Source organism: Panthera tigris, chromosome B1, assembly GCF_018350195.1.
Source record: "Panthera tigris isolate Pti1 chromosome B1, P.tigris_Pti1_mat1.1, whole genome shotgun sequence".
NCBI classification, from domain to species: Eukaryota; Metazoa; Chordata; class Mammalia; order Carnivora; family Felidae; genus Panthera; species Panthera tigris.
The window spans coordinates 108141003-108160226 of record NC_056663.1 but is presented as its reverse complement, the minus strand read 5'-3'; the positions used below and the strand labels follow the sequence as shown (position 1 = coordinate 108160226).

At 36.1% G+C, this 19224-nt stretch overlaps 1 protein-coding gene across 6 annotated transcripts in view; it reads right to left on the bottom strand.

The window, feature by feature from the left end:
• Positions 1–19224, bottom strand: part of LOC102948923 (bifunctional heparan sulfate N-deacetylase/N-sulfotransferase 4) — a 375766-nt gene that overhangs the window by 9149 nt on the left and 347393 nt on the right. For 5 of the 6 annotated variants that reach the window (XM_042984004.1, XM_042984005.1, XM_042984009.1 and 2 more), the window contains 3 exons: positions 11629–11725; positions 6961–7084; positions 4736–4910 (listed from right to left, as the gene is read on the bottom strand). In XM_042984004.1, coding sequence (XP_042839938.1) covers positions 4736–4910; positions 6961–7084; positions 11629–11725 — 396 coding nt within the window. Of the gene's footprint in view, positions 1–1301; positions 1408–4735; positions 4911–6960; positions 7085–11628; positions 11726–19224 lie in introns of those variants that run through there. The other variant, XM_042984010.1, reaches the window with a different exon arrangement.

The following is a 19224-nucleotide window of genomic DNA, read 5'->3' as shown; positions in this document are numbered from 1 at the left end:
TGGGAGACAATAGATTAACAGAGTGTAATCAAGTCATATATTTGACTAGAGGTATAAATTATTTGCTGCGGTAACCAGACCTATAAGTGATTAGTTCTGAATGAAAGATGAAGGGTTTCTTTTTTAATGGTTGAAAATTTTAAGCTAAAATGTAATAAGAGAGATTTTTATAAGTAGAAAAAATAAACATAGAAAGTAAGAGAACTTTTTTCCTTGAGTGAAAGTGGATGAATTGTGGGAACGGATGAATTGATTTTGCAAGACATCTAAAAGTTTAACATAAAGAAAATTAACTGCAGGATGAGGATGGGAGTGTATTAGGACTTGATACATTTGTGTACCAGCAAGTAATCTATGTGAGTTAGAAAGAAAAATCATTAAAAAAGTAAAGATGATTAAGAAGTGGTTAAACAGTGAGTGGTAGATTGGTGGAACAAATAAAATTTTTGAAGTCCTCTCATTTTTGTATATTTATTGACATTCTTATATGTATATGCATTATGCTGAGTACATTGAGACTACATAATACATAGAATTGATATAATGTATAGAAACCACATACTATAAAGAAACATAAAAATATGTTAATGCTAAAATTTCTATTTTAAACAGTGATAATATGGAACTGTACTTAATCTGCCTATATTGATTTATAAAAGTTTAACACCAACTTTTCTTTATATTCCTGCAAGAAGATTAGCATAGAAATATGACCCGAAGTCACAAAGGAGCATATTTTCTGGAAAAAAATCAACTATAGCTTCTCTGTGAGGCCCATTATAAAGATGTGGGGTAGAAATTACAGTGGCAGGTGACATTTGTAGGAGTTTCTGAATTACACCTGCTGAGCTTTGGATTTACGGTATTTACTGAATAGACAGGGCTAGCTCAGTAACAGGCTGTATTCTTTTGAAATGTGGGGCAGTCTGGGGACCCTAGTCTTAGCAATATGGCAATAAAATATCATAAAATATAATTCCTTTCAAGTGTGTATGTTCAAAACATTTACTTGAAGAAGCAGGCACAGATTCTCTTTTATTTAAATAGTTTAATCCATGTAAAAAAAAGATTCATATAAAAATGCTCCATGGATTCTGCTAGGAGAATGTGCAACATTTTGCCCCCAGGACTTACTTGCAAAATTTTTAATTAAGGCTTCATATTTTAATGTTTTTGTCACAATGTTTTTAAAAAGTAAGTGTATCTTGTGTTGCAATGTGAATTTTCATAAAGTGAGAAAGGAACATTTTTATATCTTAAAGGAAACAGTGACTCATGGGATCTAATCATAATAACTGGATGTTGCTCCCAATCCCGGTGTTCAGCTTGGATCCCCAACCACCAGCAATCCCAATGTACAGGGTCACGATTTCTTGTCCATTATTATTTGTACTTGGCCATATATGTCTATTGAAGAAAGTCAAAAAAAAAAGAATGAATAAAAAATGTAGAATGGATAAAAAGTAAATGAATACAGAATTAACAAAAAAATTACTTGTGCGCTCTTTAAACATTCCCTTTTAGTCTTATTTATTTGGGCATTAATATATATATGCATTGAACATACACTCACAACGAACTATGAGATCATGGCCTGAGCTGAAACCAAGAGTCAGATGCTTAACAAACTGAGCCACCCAGGCACCCCAGAAATGGAAGGATTCTTAACCAGAGGCCCACTGATATAATTCAGAGAGTTTCTGAACCTGGGTCTGGGGGAAAAAAAAAGCCTCTTTATTTTCAGTAACTTCTAAATGAAATTTTGCACTTAATTTACCTATGATTTTACTACCAATAAAAATAAGTTATTTTTAGATCACATTACGGGTGTTTCAGATACATCAAAATGTTGTTTATGCTCATCCTACTTCAACATTACAGAAGCATTAGTCTCACCATTAGATCCTGCCATTTAATTGTTTAAGAAATATTTGTTACGGAATTAAAAATTACTTTGACAATTATATTTCAAGAAAGTTGTTTCTCTGTAATTCTACATAGTTATATGCTTTTAAAGCATATTTCTGAGGGGTGACTCAGTTAAGCATCCAACTCTTGATTTCGGCTCAGGTCATGATCTCACCTTTTGTGACTTCGAGCCCCGCGTTGGACTCTGTGCTGACAGCACGGAGCCTGCTTGGGATTCTCTCTCTCTGTTTCTCTCTCTCTCTCTCTCTCTGCCCCTCCTCCCGCTTGTGTTTTTTTTCCCTCTCTCTCTCTCCCTCATATAAACAAACAAACAAACAAACAAACAAACTGAAAAAAATGTGTGAAAAGGGACCCATAGACTCCAGCAGCTGCCAGAAGGGTCTCATGGAGTCCTTCCCTCACATCTAAGCTAGTTCCTATAGTCATCCCTTCCTGGCCCCTCAGGATCCTGACAGGACTGATTCCCGGTTTCTCCCCCAGGCCTTACACATCTTTCCTTTTTTGGAAACACCACGTAATCCACATCATTACTGCCATAGAGGACGGTTCCCTTGAACGCACTTTAACTTCTCTATAACAAGCGTGTGTCTTGTTTTTTTTCCCTTTGAAATCACATTTCTGTTTCTACCTCCTACTTAGACTTTCCTTCACCAAATCCATCTGGGTTTGCTCTTAATTCATTCGGTTGTTAAAGGCTCCACTTCTCTCCATGTCTTTCAACTCAGTGAAAATAATTCAGCCCTTGTTTTGCCTAATTGTCTAATTCTTAGTAGCTGTTTGACACTGTTGTCACCTGCTCACCTCCTCTATTTGGTAGTCCTTGCTCCCTTGTATCAGTGTCACCACATTTCTGGATTTCTTTCTTCTGTTCCTCTGGCTGTATTCTCTTATCTCTCGGGCTGCCTGATCATTCTCTATACTTTTCTTCTTTAAACCCTTTCCTTAGAATTTCACCACTTTGGTGGCTTTTTTGGCCTCTGATTCACAGATTTCTGTCTCCAGCTCAGACCTCTCCCCAGAGTGCCTGCTAACTAGCTTTACTGTTCCTTTCAGTACAACAGTGATTCCATACCTCATGATCACCATTTGTACCACATTATTAGCACTCGCCCCTCCAACCAGTCCTGTATCCTTCTTCAGTGCTTCTATTGTTTGGGGAATATATACTCAGCATCCAGTTGCCCACATCAGAAATTTGATTCACCCTGACACTGTTTTCTCACCAGGGTAAACTGATTTTAATCCCTACCATCTCTTGATACTTTATACTTCACTCAGTTTCTACTTACTCTCTGTCAGTGCTACCTCATTTCTCAGCAGGACTATTGCAACAGCCTCTACCCCATTTCCCTGAATAGTCTTCTGTTCCACTCCACTCCATTCTTCAAATAGCAGATAGCCTGCTTTCTAAAAGGAAATCTGGTGGTCACACACCAGCTTAACTTCTCAAAGGCTTTCAGTTACTTGGAGAATAGCAGTCACATGGTCTCCCCACCTGATTTCCAGCCCCTGTGTACGTCTCAGACTCATCTTCCACAGGTCTCCACCACAGGTTTTCCTCTCTAGCCACACAGACGTTTCCTTAGTTCTTTAAATGTGCTCCCCCTCTATCCCCACTCAGTTTATACTGAATCATTCTTCAGTTTTAAATCTAAAGCTTATCCCTTGAACCAATACTCTCCTGGCACGATACAAATTTCCACACAGAGCATTCAAAACTTCTAATTATATATCTTTGTGATTATTTGATTAATATCTAGCCACATTTTAAAGTGGACACAATGTTTTAATTCATATTCGATTGTTTAGAACCATCATTAAATGTAGTTGCAGAATATTGCATCGATTGTTTAGAACCATCATTAAATGTAGTTGCAGAATATTGCATTTCAGTGTGACACAAATCTATATTGTTGGGTATTTTTGTTTCCTTTTTTTGTTGTTATTGTTTGAGTAGTACTGTGAAATATAAAGGGATAAGTGTCTGTACATCCCTTTGAACTTTTCTTTATGATTCATTCTAGAAGAGGATCCATAACACAAAAGGACCTTTATAAAGCTATTTTGATAATTATTGCCAAATTCGTTTTTAGAAAAGACCTCCATCTATACCCTTCTATCTCAATGTTTGAATATCTTTACCATCACACCCTTGCCAGGAGAGCGAACAAACATTACATTTTTGTTGAGATGATATTCAAAGAGTATTATTTTAATTTATATTTTGTTGATCCCTAATTGAGTTGATCATTTTCATATGAATAGTTGAGCAGTTGCTTTTGAGTGTATTTGTGTATGTGAAATGTCTATGCATTCTGTTTATTTGTTCACTTTTCTACTGAGATATTATGCTTTTTTATTTTTACCAATTTATAGAAACTTTTTTTTTTTTTTTTACAAATTAAGGGCACTAAACCATTTACCATGTATTATTAAAGTTGCTCTACTTAGATGTGTACTTTTAATTTTGTTAGTTGTGATAGACTAATATTTTACATGTTTATGTTATTTAAATCTAATAATTTTCTGATGTATGTCTTCTATTATTTTATGCCTGAAATTCCTTGCTTGACTTGACATGAATTAAATATTCAGCTTTTATTTCTTATAATTTCTTTTCTTTTTCTTTTTTTTCTTTTTCATTATTTCTGTTTTTTGTGTGTTTGTTTGTTTGTTTGCTTGTTTAGTTCTATAACATTTGACCATTTCATACATCTGGGCATCTAGACTTCATTTTGGTATTCATCATTGCTTACATGTAAGCTATGGCCAAATATTTACAACAGTATTTTTTACTGCTTCATACCTGGTACCAAGAGTATGCCCTGTCTGAGGGGTCGATGAGAATGGTGATGATCTTGGCTTTGGGGACCAGAGATGCAGCTCTCTTGGGAGCTTCTTCTGAATGGAAGTAATTAGCACTCTTTTCAAATAGAAAGTCACTTGTAATGTTGGATGGAGTAGGGAAAAAGTCCATATACCTGAAGGCAGAGAAAGATAATTAATTAATCTGAGTTCTAAGTTCTTCTCTAACATGCTATGGATATTAAATAATTGAACATTTTTACATTCATTTATATTGATTTCTAATTATTAGTGTTACAGTAGTTGAAATTGTGCTATTGTATACACTTTGAATGTGAAAAACAACTCAAAATGTTATTGCCCTAATGAGCTATTAGGGGAAGGAATGAGATGAAATAGGTAGACTTTTTAGTTTATTGACTTATTTTGAGAGAGGCAGACAAAGAGGGAGAGAGAGAATCCCAAGCAGGTTCCACGCTCAGCACAGGGCCCCATGTCACTACTGGGAGATCATGACCTGAGCCCTAAGCCAAATATTAAGAATCCCACACTTAATTGACTGAGCCACCCATGCACCCGGAAATAGGTAGGTTGTTAAGAACAGAGGGAAATCCTTTAGATTTGGGTTGATACTCTGTGTTATCAAAAGCCAAATTCAGAAAAATTAAGTTTACCTTTGGCACACAGAAAATTACACAATATTGCCTAGTAAATATTTTAAAATAGTAAATGCATGTTTGCAAACTTGAATACAAAATTTTTAATTTGAGATGAAAGTACACAAGAACGGAAGACGTGTAAGTCAGAATAGCTATAAAATCCTAAACAGATTAAGGCATAGCTGCTCTCCTCCTTTTTAACTTTTGCATAATTTGTAGTATGTGTAGCAGTGAGAACACATTATAGTCTATCTAGAGTAATTAAGAGGATATTTCTTGCCAGTTGATCCTGTGGTGCCTCAGTAGGTTCACTCTTCCATATGCTGTTGGAACATTCCTCTGTGTGTAGATTATGGAATCAATATGTTCAGAGGTTAACTCAGTGCAAGGCTTTAATTATGTGTGTAATCCTCCTTACAGCTCATCACTTCTCTAACCCTCAAATGTTTTAGAAATAAATAATGAGAGCAATTAAGAATTCATATAAGACACTTATTTTCCTCTTTGACATTTGTTATTATGTTTCCCAAATGTGAAGTGGTGAAAAGTCTCATCTATATTCCTGCTTAACAATTTGTGTTACATTTGAGCTCACAGATAAGTGAAAATTGCTGTTATGCTTTTAGTAACTTGCATGCACTTCCAAAATTCATTTAGTTTTTTAAAAGTAAGGTAGAACAGTGATATCCTAGGTGCAGCTCGGCTCCCTGCCTTTGCCCTTCCCCCACTCTAACCCTAGCTGGGTCTAAACAGAAGAAGCCTCTTGTTGAGGACAGATTTATGTGCAGTGTTGACATAAAGTTACACAATGCAGAGGTATGCATATAGGGGAATTTTCCTTGGGGGAGATTTGTCTCATATAACTGGAAATTGGAATCAGAGACATGTTTTCTTAGAAATTGCAAAAAAGCTAGGATAAAGCTCCAAAGTAAAGATCAGTTGTAATATCAGGTTTATTCTATTTCAGTTTAGGGAAAATATTGTGATTTTAAAATTTTTCATAACTTATTAAATGCAAAGTAATATTCCTTTTATGCATGTGTGTGACTACCATTAATATGGTTTTGGAAATGCGCTGTTATTATTTGCATGACAAATATCAGCTTATATTATTATACAACATTCTACAGTCTATGTGGTTAATAAAGATACATGTCACAGAGTAGAAAATAAAACAACTTATTTATTTGTTTCCTTAAGCGTCATTTGTGAAGACAGATTATGTATTTAGTTAAAAAAATTCTAGGCACAGTAAAATAATAATATGCTTAAGCAGAATTTTAAATATCCTTATGAATAATTCTGACAAAATATCCCATAACGTTCTTTATGCAATCATATTAATTTACCAGAAAAATATTATCATTATTGCACTGTCCAAATCAAATTATAGGCAACACTGATTAAACATATCGTTGTTATAAATTAATTTCTAATTCACTATGGTAGAATTGAGCATAACAAATTTATGCTGTAATTATGTAGATGCCATGCATACATCTATAATTGCTCTGCTGTGATTGAGCATTTGTTAATAATGGACTTTATTTTTTGTTATTTTCCTTACCAATCAATTCCCTTGTGGTAGTTGTTGCCATTAAAGAATTGAACTTCTTCAAATGTTTTGGGGCTGGGAAGATTGCTGATGATGGAAGGGTGCATAAGAAGGAATAAGTAAAGTGCAGTTGTTCCTATTACAAAAAAGGAGGCAAAAGGTTATATATGACAACAAAAGAAGATACAATTACTATCTTAGCAAAATTTTTGTTCAAAAAGTAATATTCAGAAGGCCAATTTTTTTCTGGTGTCAAAACGATTTCCTTAAAATCAATTAGGTGTATTTCATGTGGCAACGATATAAGTATACTTTTATTAGTCTTCATGGTTCCATTTACCTAAACATCTGATTTAATATTTGTACATAGGCAAAGGTGAGCAGACTGATGATATAGCTATCTTTGTCCTCAATGTATTTTTTACATTTTTTTCTGTTTGAATTGCAGTAACTGTTCTCCTGTATAGGATGATACAAAGTTTCTGCTTTAAATTATTTTATTTGTGGTAAAAAGTCAGTTTACTTGAAGAAGAAATATGAAAGATACCACAGGAGAAGCATAACATACAAAAAATGCAAAAAACACACAGGTGGTTGTACGAAGATATGACAAAACTAGGCATCTGAAGGGAATGATACTGTACTTCAAGACGGGAGAGAACTTCAGAAACCAATGGTTCAATTTCCCTCCTGGAGTCAGGTGAGAGGCTAAAGCATCAAGGGCATCCAGCACAATACCTGAACATGGTGGGTCTCATTTAATATTATATTCAAATCAATTCAATTCAATAAAACTATTCAACAGATGTTAACTGGTGCTACTCTGTGCAATCACTGGTAATAAATCTTTTTTTTTTTTTCCTGGTGATAACTCTTGATAATAAAAACTCATTTGCTGGCCTTGATAAACCTAAAGTGTATGTGTGGACTTGGGCCAAGTAAACAGGTATTTGCACCTAGTGAGACAGTTTCCATACTGAGAGAAGACAAGAGTGCCTTTCCAATACATGAGAAAATGGGTGACTTACACTTGGGAAGCCAGTGAAAGCTTCCAAGAGGAAGTGTTTTCTCAGGTTTTGCCTTAAAAACATAAGTGTTCCCAGTAAGGTTGAAAAAGGGGGGCAGGAATCTGGAAAGATGGCCACTTGAATGTCCTACCCTGGCAAAACAGGCAATCAAATTGGATAACTGAGGCACTCGGCTGAACAGACTAGCTGATAGAACCCACTGAGTGTATGTATCACAGAATGCTGAGGTGCAATCTCTGACCCTTGTTTTCAACTTGAGTTGGGCCAGAGATTGAACGGCTACAGCAGAAGCCATCACGAAGTGACTGGGTTTTCATAGTTCTCATAAATCAAATTTTCCATTCTGGGAAAAATTATCCCCTTTTTAACACGGGGGATCCAGGAAGGTTGTTGGATTTCCTGGCCCTAGAAGACCTGGAGATGAGCTACGCCTGTGGGCTGGCAGAACAGTAATGATTGCAGTCAGGAATCTGGAAGCTAAGCAGATCATCAGAGAATTGGTATTTTTTTCTAACATATCTTAAGCTCATAGGAGCAAAGTGTACTGTGCTTTAAGTATTAATGAGATGCCCACCTGTTTAGATCCTCAGAACTTTTACATGACCACCAAGACTGAATAGGGGCTTGAGTAGTTAAAGGAAAGTGACAACAGATCTGAGGGGACCAACCACCTTGGAAGGAAGACAGGTTAAGGAATCTAGAATAGGTGGCTCCTAGTGAGATGGGAGGGCAAAAATTAGTAAATCCCCTAAAATTAATTACTAATTACAACACATGGAATTATGAGGGATTATGGAGTCCTGAAGAACTGATATAAGTTGCTCCTGAAAACAACAGAAGCTCAAAATGGAGAAACTTTTAGAGGAGGAAGGAACAAAATGTTCCAGTGAGAAAAAATAAATTAGAGTATTATAGGGTATCTGGGAGGGAACAGGGAATTCAGAAGGGTTCTTTCTAAATAACTTTTAGGATGGGACCTACATAAAAATGTTTTAACTAATGATGAGAATGAAATGTGTATGTGTGTGTGTGTGCGCCCACATGCGTGTGCATGCACAAGTGAGAGAGAGAAAGAGAGAGAGAGAGATTTGAGACACACAAGAGAGCTGAGAATATTAATAGTTTCACAGTCCTGACATGTTGAGAATAGATGGATCCAGGGGACAGATAAAGAAGCATTTTTGAATTATTGCTGAATATCGCAAAACAAATACATTATAATTTCACTAACATGTACAAATGTTTAATTACCCTAATGGTCACAGAATTGTACCAAATTTCCCCTGGGCTACATAAAGGCAAAGTCTTTATGTTCTGAGCCACAATACCTTCATGCCTCCAGGAGCAGGAAGGACATCAGGAGGCATCTGACAGGAAGGAAGGAGAAAGCACTTTCAACTGAAGACAGTAGGTATGTGGCTTGATACTCATATAATCGGTCATAGCCTCTGGGCCCACCACCTCAAAATATATATTTATTTTATGATCACCTGTGTTTTCATCTATTATTGACATTCGTTTTTATCCAACGTCTTTGGTATAAATATTTTGTGGAGGAAGTAGAAAAGACCTCATCCCTGGTAATACTCTGAGAGAAACTACATTGTATTTTATATATAATTGATTTCTCTTCAGTTCTAACAGAGTTAGCCAGTCAAATCATGACAAATTAATATTGACAATGGGGACACTGCTTTTCTGGGAGAAGTAATGCCAATGAATTATGGCTTTAGAATCATAGTGCTAAATTTAACCTTTTTGGAAACCCCCTCCTCTCCTGGTAATATCAAAATTTGACCCAGAATCAGAAAGTATGCTTATTTGTCTGAAGGATTCTAGCAGTACTGGGATTCAATCTTTGAGTGCCATAGCCTAGGCCTACTCTGCTCTCTCCCTGTCCTTGTTCACTGCCCACTGTCAGCTAATAGGAATTCCTTGTAGGATTCAGCAACGGAGAAGTGGGACATCAGTTCCTTCCATTGTCACCTCGCAACAGTGGAGAAAACAGGGGTTTGCAGACTACTTTTGTATTTCATGTTTATTGCAAAGGATGTGTAGGCCATGTTTAAATTGTTTAAAGACAACTTTGCATTGAAGACCATATTCTTAGCATTTGCTGTGTCCGGGAAATTTACAGTTCTGACAGCAGTTGGGAGTTCTGCCAACTAAAGCAATAAGGAGAACAAAAGAAGACTTTAACTTCTATGATTGAATGGATTTTAAGAATTATCACAACCATTTTCACATTAGAATAGCATTTTCTAACAGCATATAAAATATTATTACCATCCAATTCCTTTATTTTAACTTTGTTTGTTTGTTTGCCTTGGGGATGCCAAAGGCAGTTAAAAGCTTTATTTCCATACTGGCAGGTCAAATATAAACACAAACAACAAGGAGGAAAACTAGATTTATACTTACTAACCTGTAGTTTTCTCACAGAACTAAGAAGTAATAATATTCAAAGACAAATGATAAAAGATACGTCTTTAAATTAAATTTTTAACATAATTTTACGACACAAGAATGTTTTATTTCTTTGGTAGTCTTTCCGGAGTTAGCACTGCTATAAGGGAGTTGGTAGAAAATTAATGCACATTTTAAACAACAACAGCACAAGTGATATATCTGAAAACATGTGCTGCTTTTGTTCCCTCCCTGCACACGTGTAACTTATTGTTGTAATACAATTTATATTCCTGGAGGAAGAAAAGATTTCAACAACCAACATCTAATAGTCTGGAAATTTTGCCCACAACCTTTAAAATGATCTACTTGCTTGTATTACAAATATCTTCATCTGGGCCAGGCTTATTTATTGTGACTGTTTGTTTTGTGTTATGGTTTGTGCACTCACTGATGAAAATGCTTCTAGTCAAAGTAGTGAATTCAAAATACAGCAACTCAATAAAAACTTTAATTAATCAGGACATGAGCAAAGTGTATAAAACTGTCACATGCTGAAGAAAGTATAAAATATTCTAATTGAAAGTGTCATCTCATTGGTGAAATACTTTCACTCTCTTTTACTGCAGTCCTATACACTTGTCCTTCAGCATATGAGAAAATACTAAGGGAAAAATGCCTGATGAACCTCAGGTGTATCAGATAATAAGTCCGAACCATATTTATACTTAATAATTATCTTTAAAATACAAATCACACATGTAGAATATTTTAAAGTAATAATGGAAATGGCTCTGGAAAAAAGTCAATTCAGGGCTGATCTACAGTGTAAAATAGTTTGAATCAAGGCAAGCACTTGCTATAACCTAATTTAGGAGATACTTAGCCAAAACTACCAAAAAGTAGAGATTAAAATCAGATACTGCAACTGTCGTACATTAACACAAAGTTGTCAAAAATTTGACATCTGTTGAACAGATTTAAAATCTACAGTTAAAAAGTTAATCCCCAAGTCTAATTAATAGGAAGCATTAGGTCCCTTTGAGGATCATAGCATGAAGATGATCTATAGGGATGAAGTACCATTCAAATAATGAATTTGGACGGGTGTCTAGATATTTCACATGGAAAAACCCAATCCAATTATACTGTATGGCAATATGTTTCATGACAAAAAAAAAAAAAAAAAAAAAAAAGAAAGGAAAGAAACAGAAAGAAAGCAAGCGGCAAGGTTAGCTATTCTTACCTGTTTTTTGTGGCCCGATGACAAGGAATTTTGGCAAGTGGTCACAAGTTTTCTCTCTGGACCAAATGTCTTTGTGCCGTTTATCATCACAGGGATTCTGCAGGAAAGAAGAATAATGGATCTTAGTGTGTAATGAATTCCTCGATCTGTTCTGTAATAGTTGTTCAAAGGACAGGATCAAATTCTTGTCTGATACCTTAGAACTAGGAGTTAGAACTTGTTTTGGTTCTGGTTCATTGATTTCCAAATTGTTTCCTTCTGAAATGGCACCTTCCTTTCCTTCAAGGCTAGAGCTTAGCATCAAGTTGATCTTGCTGTCATCCTCTTCTGAAGCTTGGCTAGGCTCTAACTGCTGAGATTCCACTCTATATCTAGAAACATGTCCTCTGTTTTATGTCTGTATACCTGAGCCTTCACTTGTCTTAAGCTTCTTCTCACCATAGCTTCTTGGATACCTGTGCTCTGCCCTAATCTTTCCTATTTCTCTTTCCCTGGGGGCTAGATGGCTATCCTTGAACTCCATACTTAGCCAACTTTTCCTTTCCTTTTTGCACTATGTCCTATTCTGTGCTGATCCAGCAAATCCTAATGTTTGATCATACCCTACAAGTTGATAGCATATAGATCAACATTTGTAGCCTGTACCTCCCTCCTGAGCTCCTAACCTATATTTTAAATGGCATCTGTATAATTGTTATGTAGATGTGGTGAGTAAATGCCAGGCCCAAAATACCCATGGATCCAATTTTATCTCCATCTCAACCTTCTCCTGTTTCATTCTCCTCCCATTTCATTTGAGTGACCCACATTTATTATCTAAATCATGACACTTTTGAGAATTCAAAGGGCTATTAAATGAAAATAATACAATTTTTAAAATATGTATTAACGGACAAATTGGTTTTATTATATTGTTAATTTAAATAATATATTCAAAAATCATTTTCACAAATAAAATTCTGTCTAAATACACACATTAGGTATTAAAACAATTACGATTTTATATTATTATCCAAATATTAAAAATGACACAAAATGACTAAACATTTATGATTCATATTTGTGTATTTTAATCAGTTCTTTAGCCACATTTTTTTCTTTTGTTTGTTTATTTATTTATTTGTTTGTTTATGTATTGAGAGAGAGACAGAGTATGAGTGGGGGAGGGACAGAGAGAAGAGAGAAACACAGAATCCAAACACAGAGTCAAAGCTCCAGGCTTTGAGCTGTCAGCATAGAGCCTGACATGGGGCTTGAACTCACGAACCACGAGATCATGACCTGAGCCGAAGTTGGATGCTTAACTGACTGAGCTGTCCAGGTGCCCCTAGCGACATCTTCTTCTAATACCATGGCAGGACAGTTCCTCTCAAGAATGATTGTTTTCAGCATGGTCTTATTATGTTTTACTGTCCCATAAAATTGCCTGCAATCTTTTTCAAAGTTACACTTATGATTAATTAATTTGAAAATGTTGATACTTTCAATTGACTCTTCTCTATTGAACACTATATTTTTAACTGGGGAAATATTTTCTTTATAGAGGTGAAGTAAGCTCAGAGTAAATTCTGCTAAAGGAAATTTGTTCTGTTATTTCCAATTCTATTTTTTCCGTTTTTGACCATTTTGCCAAATATAAGTGCTGCAAAATCATAGACTTCTCAACGTTACATTCCAGCACAGAATATAAATGTATCTAATTAAAAAAAGAGACCCATCAAGAAATGCTTATCACAGTTGAAATTCCAAAGTTCAATTAAAGAATGCCAAATTAAACCCTCTAGTTCATTTGAATTCTCATTACTTAATTTGTTTAGTCTCCTCCCTTCTTGCTTTGGAGCTTTTTTTAAGATGACAAAAAGCACTAAAGGAAGAGAAAAATATTACTTAAATATATTTTTTCTCAAAGTAATATTTTAATATTTTTACCAAAAATAGTATCAAAGCTGTTTGTCCTCAGTGTCATCATAGAGACTGAAAGGGTTAGATCGTCTTGACATTCCACAGAACTTAACCACTAGTCTTCTATATTGACTTCATGTTAATTATATCTGATAGGTATCAAGTATCAAGTACTCTGTTGTCTTTGTAAGACACATGCACTCCAGAGGGTAGAAGTTTCAGGGACCCACCACCGTGTGTGGTTTTTCAAGGTCCACTGGTCTGGATCATACTGAGACATCTCTTCTGAGTAAGGGTCTATTTTTGTTCTTTGTGACTCCGATGACTAAGAAAGAATACAGGGCTTGATAGGCCTCTTTGGGTTTTGGAAGCAACATTTTATTGCACTAGGGAATATTGATCTGAGGCATTGACAGGATGATGCAGAAAATCGCTAGTTTTCGAACCCAGAACAAGGAAGAGTCCTGCAAGAGGTTAAGACTGAGGTACAAGCAGCTCTCCCACTTGGATCATATCTCTGGGCAGACCTAGGGTACTATGGCATCCCTGCCAAGTAGAGTTTTGGTTAAGCCCCAGAGGAGAATTGCAGTGTGCACTCCTAAGGTTCTGCAGCAGGGTGTGCCACTGGCAGAAGTCATTCAAACTGGTATTTACTCCTGGTATGCTACTGGGCCCTAGAGGAGATAGTGTTTCTCATGGATTTTCAAAGTGACTGGGTGGCCATAACTGGACATCATAATTTGAGCATTGGCAGCCCCACCAAATCCTAAATTCAGTTGTACCCACTAGCAATTCATTGTTAGATGGGAGTGGTATGTCTGGGATCGATCTCAAGCTGATCCAAAGGCTACAGATGACCTTTACAAATGAGTGACCTAGACCCTCATGTCACCTATCACTGTTCCACCAATGCCTCTATATCAGCTTATTCCTATACTTTCATGGAAGGCCCCCTATATCTGCTGATGAAGAGGGGGAAACTCAAGCTTGTTTGTGGATAGATTGACCCACATGTTAGCAGAGGCTGAAAGTGGACTGCTGTTGCACTACAAGCCCCGTGTAGAGACGTTCCTAAAAACTAGTGGCTAAGGGAAAGCTTCCAATTAACAGAGTTATGGGCAATGTTCTTAGTCATCTACTTTTTTTGTGGATAGACTAGTAGGGCAATATAAGGATAGAACAGATGAATAGGCAGTGGTGAATAGGTTACCCAAGGGACTGAAAGGAGTGACATGAGAGTATTAGGGCTAATAAGTTCTAGGGTAAAGACATGTTGATGGACTCATGGTAGTGACCAAAAAGTTTGATGATCTTTGTACTGCGCATTAATATACACCAAAGATATTCAAGGTAGAAGTGTAAACAACCAAGTGGAAAGAATGATTCAGCCAGTTCCCAACATTCCCACATGTCACCTAAGCTCTGTTCTTAGCCAGCCCTTTGCTGGAGCAATGGGTTTGTGAATGGAGTACCTACGGTATCAAGATGGAAGCCATTCATAAGCTTCCTTCTCCCAAGTCTGCTCTAGTTACAGCCACTGTTGAGTATCTGACCTGCCAGTAACAGAGAACAGTTCTAAATCCCAGAAATTGACTATCCTACCATTAATAGAAAATTGATTATTTTGGACAGTTTTACTTTGAAAAGGGCAGTGATTCATCCTGACCCATACTGACACATATTCAGAGTATGGATTTGCCTTCTCTAGTCACATACGCTGTATCCTCTTCTCTTTCCTGTTTTACTTTTTCCCTTATAGGTTTTTCTCTTTTTTTTTAATATGAAATTTATTGTCAAATTGGTTTCCATACAACACCCAGTGCTCATCCCAAAAGGTGCCCTCCTCAATACCCATCACCCATCCTCCCCTCCCTCCCACCTCCCATCAACCCTCAGATTGTTCTCAGTTTTTAAGAGTCTCTTATGGTTTTCCTCCCTCCCTGTCTAAGTTTTTTTTCCCCTCCCCCTCCTCCATGGTCTTCTGTTAAGTTTCTCAGGATCCACATAAGAGTGAAAACATATGGTATCTGTCTTTCTCTGTATGACTTATTTCACTTAGCATAACACTCTCCAGGTCCATCCATATTGCTACAAAAGGCCATATTTCATTCTTTCTCATTGCCAAGTAGTATTCCATTGTGTATATAAACCACAATTTCTTTATCCATTCATCAGTTGATGGACATTTAGGCTCTTTCCATAATTTGGGTATTTTTGAAAGTGCTGCTATCAACATTGGGGTACAAGTACCTCTATGCATCAGCACTCCTGTATCCCTTGGGTAAATTCCTAGCAGTGCTATTGCTGGGTCATAAGGTAGATCTATTTTTAATTTTTTGAGGAACCTCCACACTGTTTTCCAGAGTGGCTGTACCAGTTTGCATTCCCACCAACAGTGCAAGAGGGTTCCCATTTCTCCACATCTTCTCCAGCATCTATAGTCTCCTGATTTGTTCATTTTAGCCACTCTGTCATGAGGTGATATATCTCAGTGTGGTTTTGATTTGTATTTCTCTGATGAGGAGTGATGTTGAGCATCTTTTCATGTGCCTGTTGGCCATCTGGATGTCTTCTTTAGAGAAGTGTCTATTCATGTTTTCTGCCCATTTCTTCACTGGATTATTTGGTTTTTGGGTGTGGAGTTTGGTGAGTTCTTTATAGATTTTGGATACTAGCCCTTTGTCTGATATGTCATTTGCAAATATCTTTTCCCATTCGGTAAATTGCCTTTTAGTTTTGTTGATTGTTTCCTTTGCAGTGCAGAAGCTTTTTATCTTCATGAGGCCCCAATAGTTGATTTTTGCTTTTAATTCCCTTGCCTTTGGGGATGTGTCAAGTAAGAAATTTATGCGACTGAGGTCAGAGAAGTTTTTTCCTGCTTTCTCCTCTAGGGTTTTGATGGTTTCCTGTCTCACATTCAGGTCCTTTATCCATTTTGAGTTTGTTTTTGTGAATGGTGTAAGAAAGTGGTCTAGTTTCATTCTTCTGCATGTTGCTGTCCAGTTTTCCCAGCACCATTTGTTAAAGAGACTTTTTTCTGAGAGTATCTCTTCAATAAATAATTTGAAGCCAAATTTCTTATCTCAGATTTTATTCCAATTAACTTTCCATCCTCAGCTTCGATGTAACATGAATGCAGTGCAAAGTAAAAAGACAAATAATATATAAAGACAACTGTACTTTGTGAGATTTCGCCTTGGAAAAAGTTAGGGTATACTTTGTGGGTTTTTGTATGAATTCATCTGTAGAAACGGTGATGAAATGAGTTAATTACAAGCCAATAAACTTCACATTTTTTTACTCATTTTGCACAATAACTTAAATTTTATTTTATTTTTACCAGTGTCTTTAATTTATGCCATCTTTTTATTCAATTAGTATTCAATCTCAAATCCTTAATAGTCTAGCTTCAGTTTAATTCCATAACCATAATTTTCACTATGGCAGAGAAGAGTAGACTATTTGGTTTCCTTTTATTCTTTCAGTTATGGAACATTCCTTTATTTTGCATAGTCTATAGGTTTCAGCCAGAGACTATATTTCACAATCTCTTTTGAATCAAGCTTTCTTCATCTGAATCATTTCAGTCCAAAGGAAAGTATGCCAAAATAATGTAAAGTATCTTCTTAAGGGTAAAACCACTCTCCCTGGATTTTCCCTTTCCTAATGACTGTCAGCTGTAAAATGGTTACAATTGCAACATGTGCCTTGGACTCAGAGACATTGAACAGTTGCCAACCTGGGGCCCCGGATGACCCTCTATGTGGAATAGAGCTATCTAATGCTCCTAAATGTCCTGTGCATTTTTAGACAGTTGTATGAGTGAGATATATATATCTGTTTTATTTAGTCAATTTATTGTTTGGAATGTAATCATTATAGCAACATTGCCTATACTCTAACTTAATGTGTTTCAAAGCACTTGTCTATGAGAAGATAAGGAACTTGAGTCAGAATGTGAATTATTGTACTGCTTACTGCAATAAGAACATCCTGCTACAAGCAAAAACAAAATTCCAGCTGAAGCAGCCAGCGTGTTCAGTGATATAGTTGGTTTATAAGTTTCACAACGTTCTTGTCTCATGGAAAATCAGCAAAAAGCAATTCAAGCCCTTTCATGGACCACACTTTGAGTAGCACTGCTCTGAATTACAATCGCCAACACCATACACAAAAATAAACTCAAAATGAATTAAGAACCTAAGTGTGAGCCCTGAAACCATAAAATTCCTAGAATAAAACAAGCAAACAGGCAGTAATATCTTTTAAATAGGCCTTAGTAACATTTTTCTAGATATATCTCCTCAGGCAAGGGAAACAAAAGCAAAAATAAATTATTGGGACAACACCAAAATAAAATCTTTTCTATAGCAAAGGAAACCACCAACAAAATAAAAAGGGGAGGAGATATATGCAAATAATATATCAGACAATGGGTTAATATCCAAAATATATAAAAACTTTTACAACTCAACACTGAAATAAATCCAATTAAAAAATGGGCAAAGGGCCTGAACAGACAGTTTTCTAAAAAAGACAAGCAGGTGGCCAACAGACACATGAAAAAGATGCTCAACATCACTAATCATCAATGAAATGCAAATCAAACCACAATGAGGTATCATCTTACACCTGCCAGAATGGCTGGAATCAAAGACAAGAAATAACAAGTATTGGTGAGGATGTGGAGAAAAAGGAACCCTCTTGCACTGTTGGCAGGGATGTAAACTGGTACAGCCACCATGGAAAACAATACGGAGATACCTCAAAAAAGTAAGAATAGAAATACCATATGATCCAAGAACTCTACTGGGTATTTACCCAAAGAAAATAAAAATACTAATTCAAAAAGATATATGCACCTCTATATGTTTATTGCAGCATTATTTACAGTAGTCAAGATATGGAAGTAACCTAAAAGTCCATCTATAGTTGAATAAATAGAGAATATGTGGCATATACATACAACAGAGCATTACCAAAACATAAAAGAAAATGAGATCTTGACATTTGTGACTACATGGATGGACCTAGAGGGTATTTTGCTAAGTGAAGTAAGTCAGACAGAGGAAGACAAATGCCATATGATTTTGCTTATATATGGAATCTAAAAAATAAAATGAACAAACAAAAATGCAGAAACAGACCCATAAATAGAGAATGAACTGAAGGTTACCAGAGGGCAGACGGCTGGGGCAATGGGAAAAATGTGTGAAAGGTGGTGAGAAGTACAGACTTCTAGTACAGAGTCACGGGAATAAAAGGTACATCATAGAGAATATAGTCAATGGTATTGTCACAGTGTTGTGTGAGGACAGTGGCTACACTTGTGGTGACCTTAGCATAATGTATAGACTTCTGGAATCAGTATGTTGTAGACCTTGTGTAACATTGTGTCAACTACAGTTCAATTTAAAAACTGCCAAAACCGACCTAATGTTTCAGTTTACTGTATTCACTATTATAGATATACTCATGTCTGTACCTGATTCTTCCAAACTTATTTGAACAATTTATTTTTCTGTGCAATGCTCTTTTTTTTAAAACCAATCCATATTAAAAATTTCACCAATTATTCTAGTGTCAGCTAATATGTCCCATAAAACTTCCTTATTTTAGAGGGGTGGCATAGCCCAGTTGTTAAAAGAGTGTGAGCTCAGGAGGAAGACTGCCTGTGTCTTATGGAATTTTCCT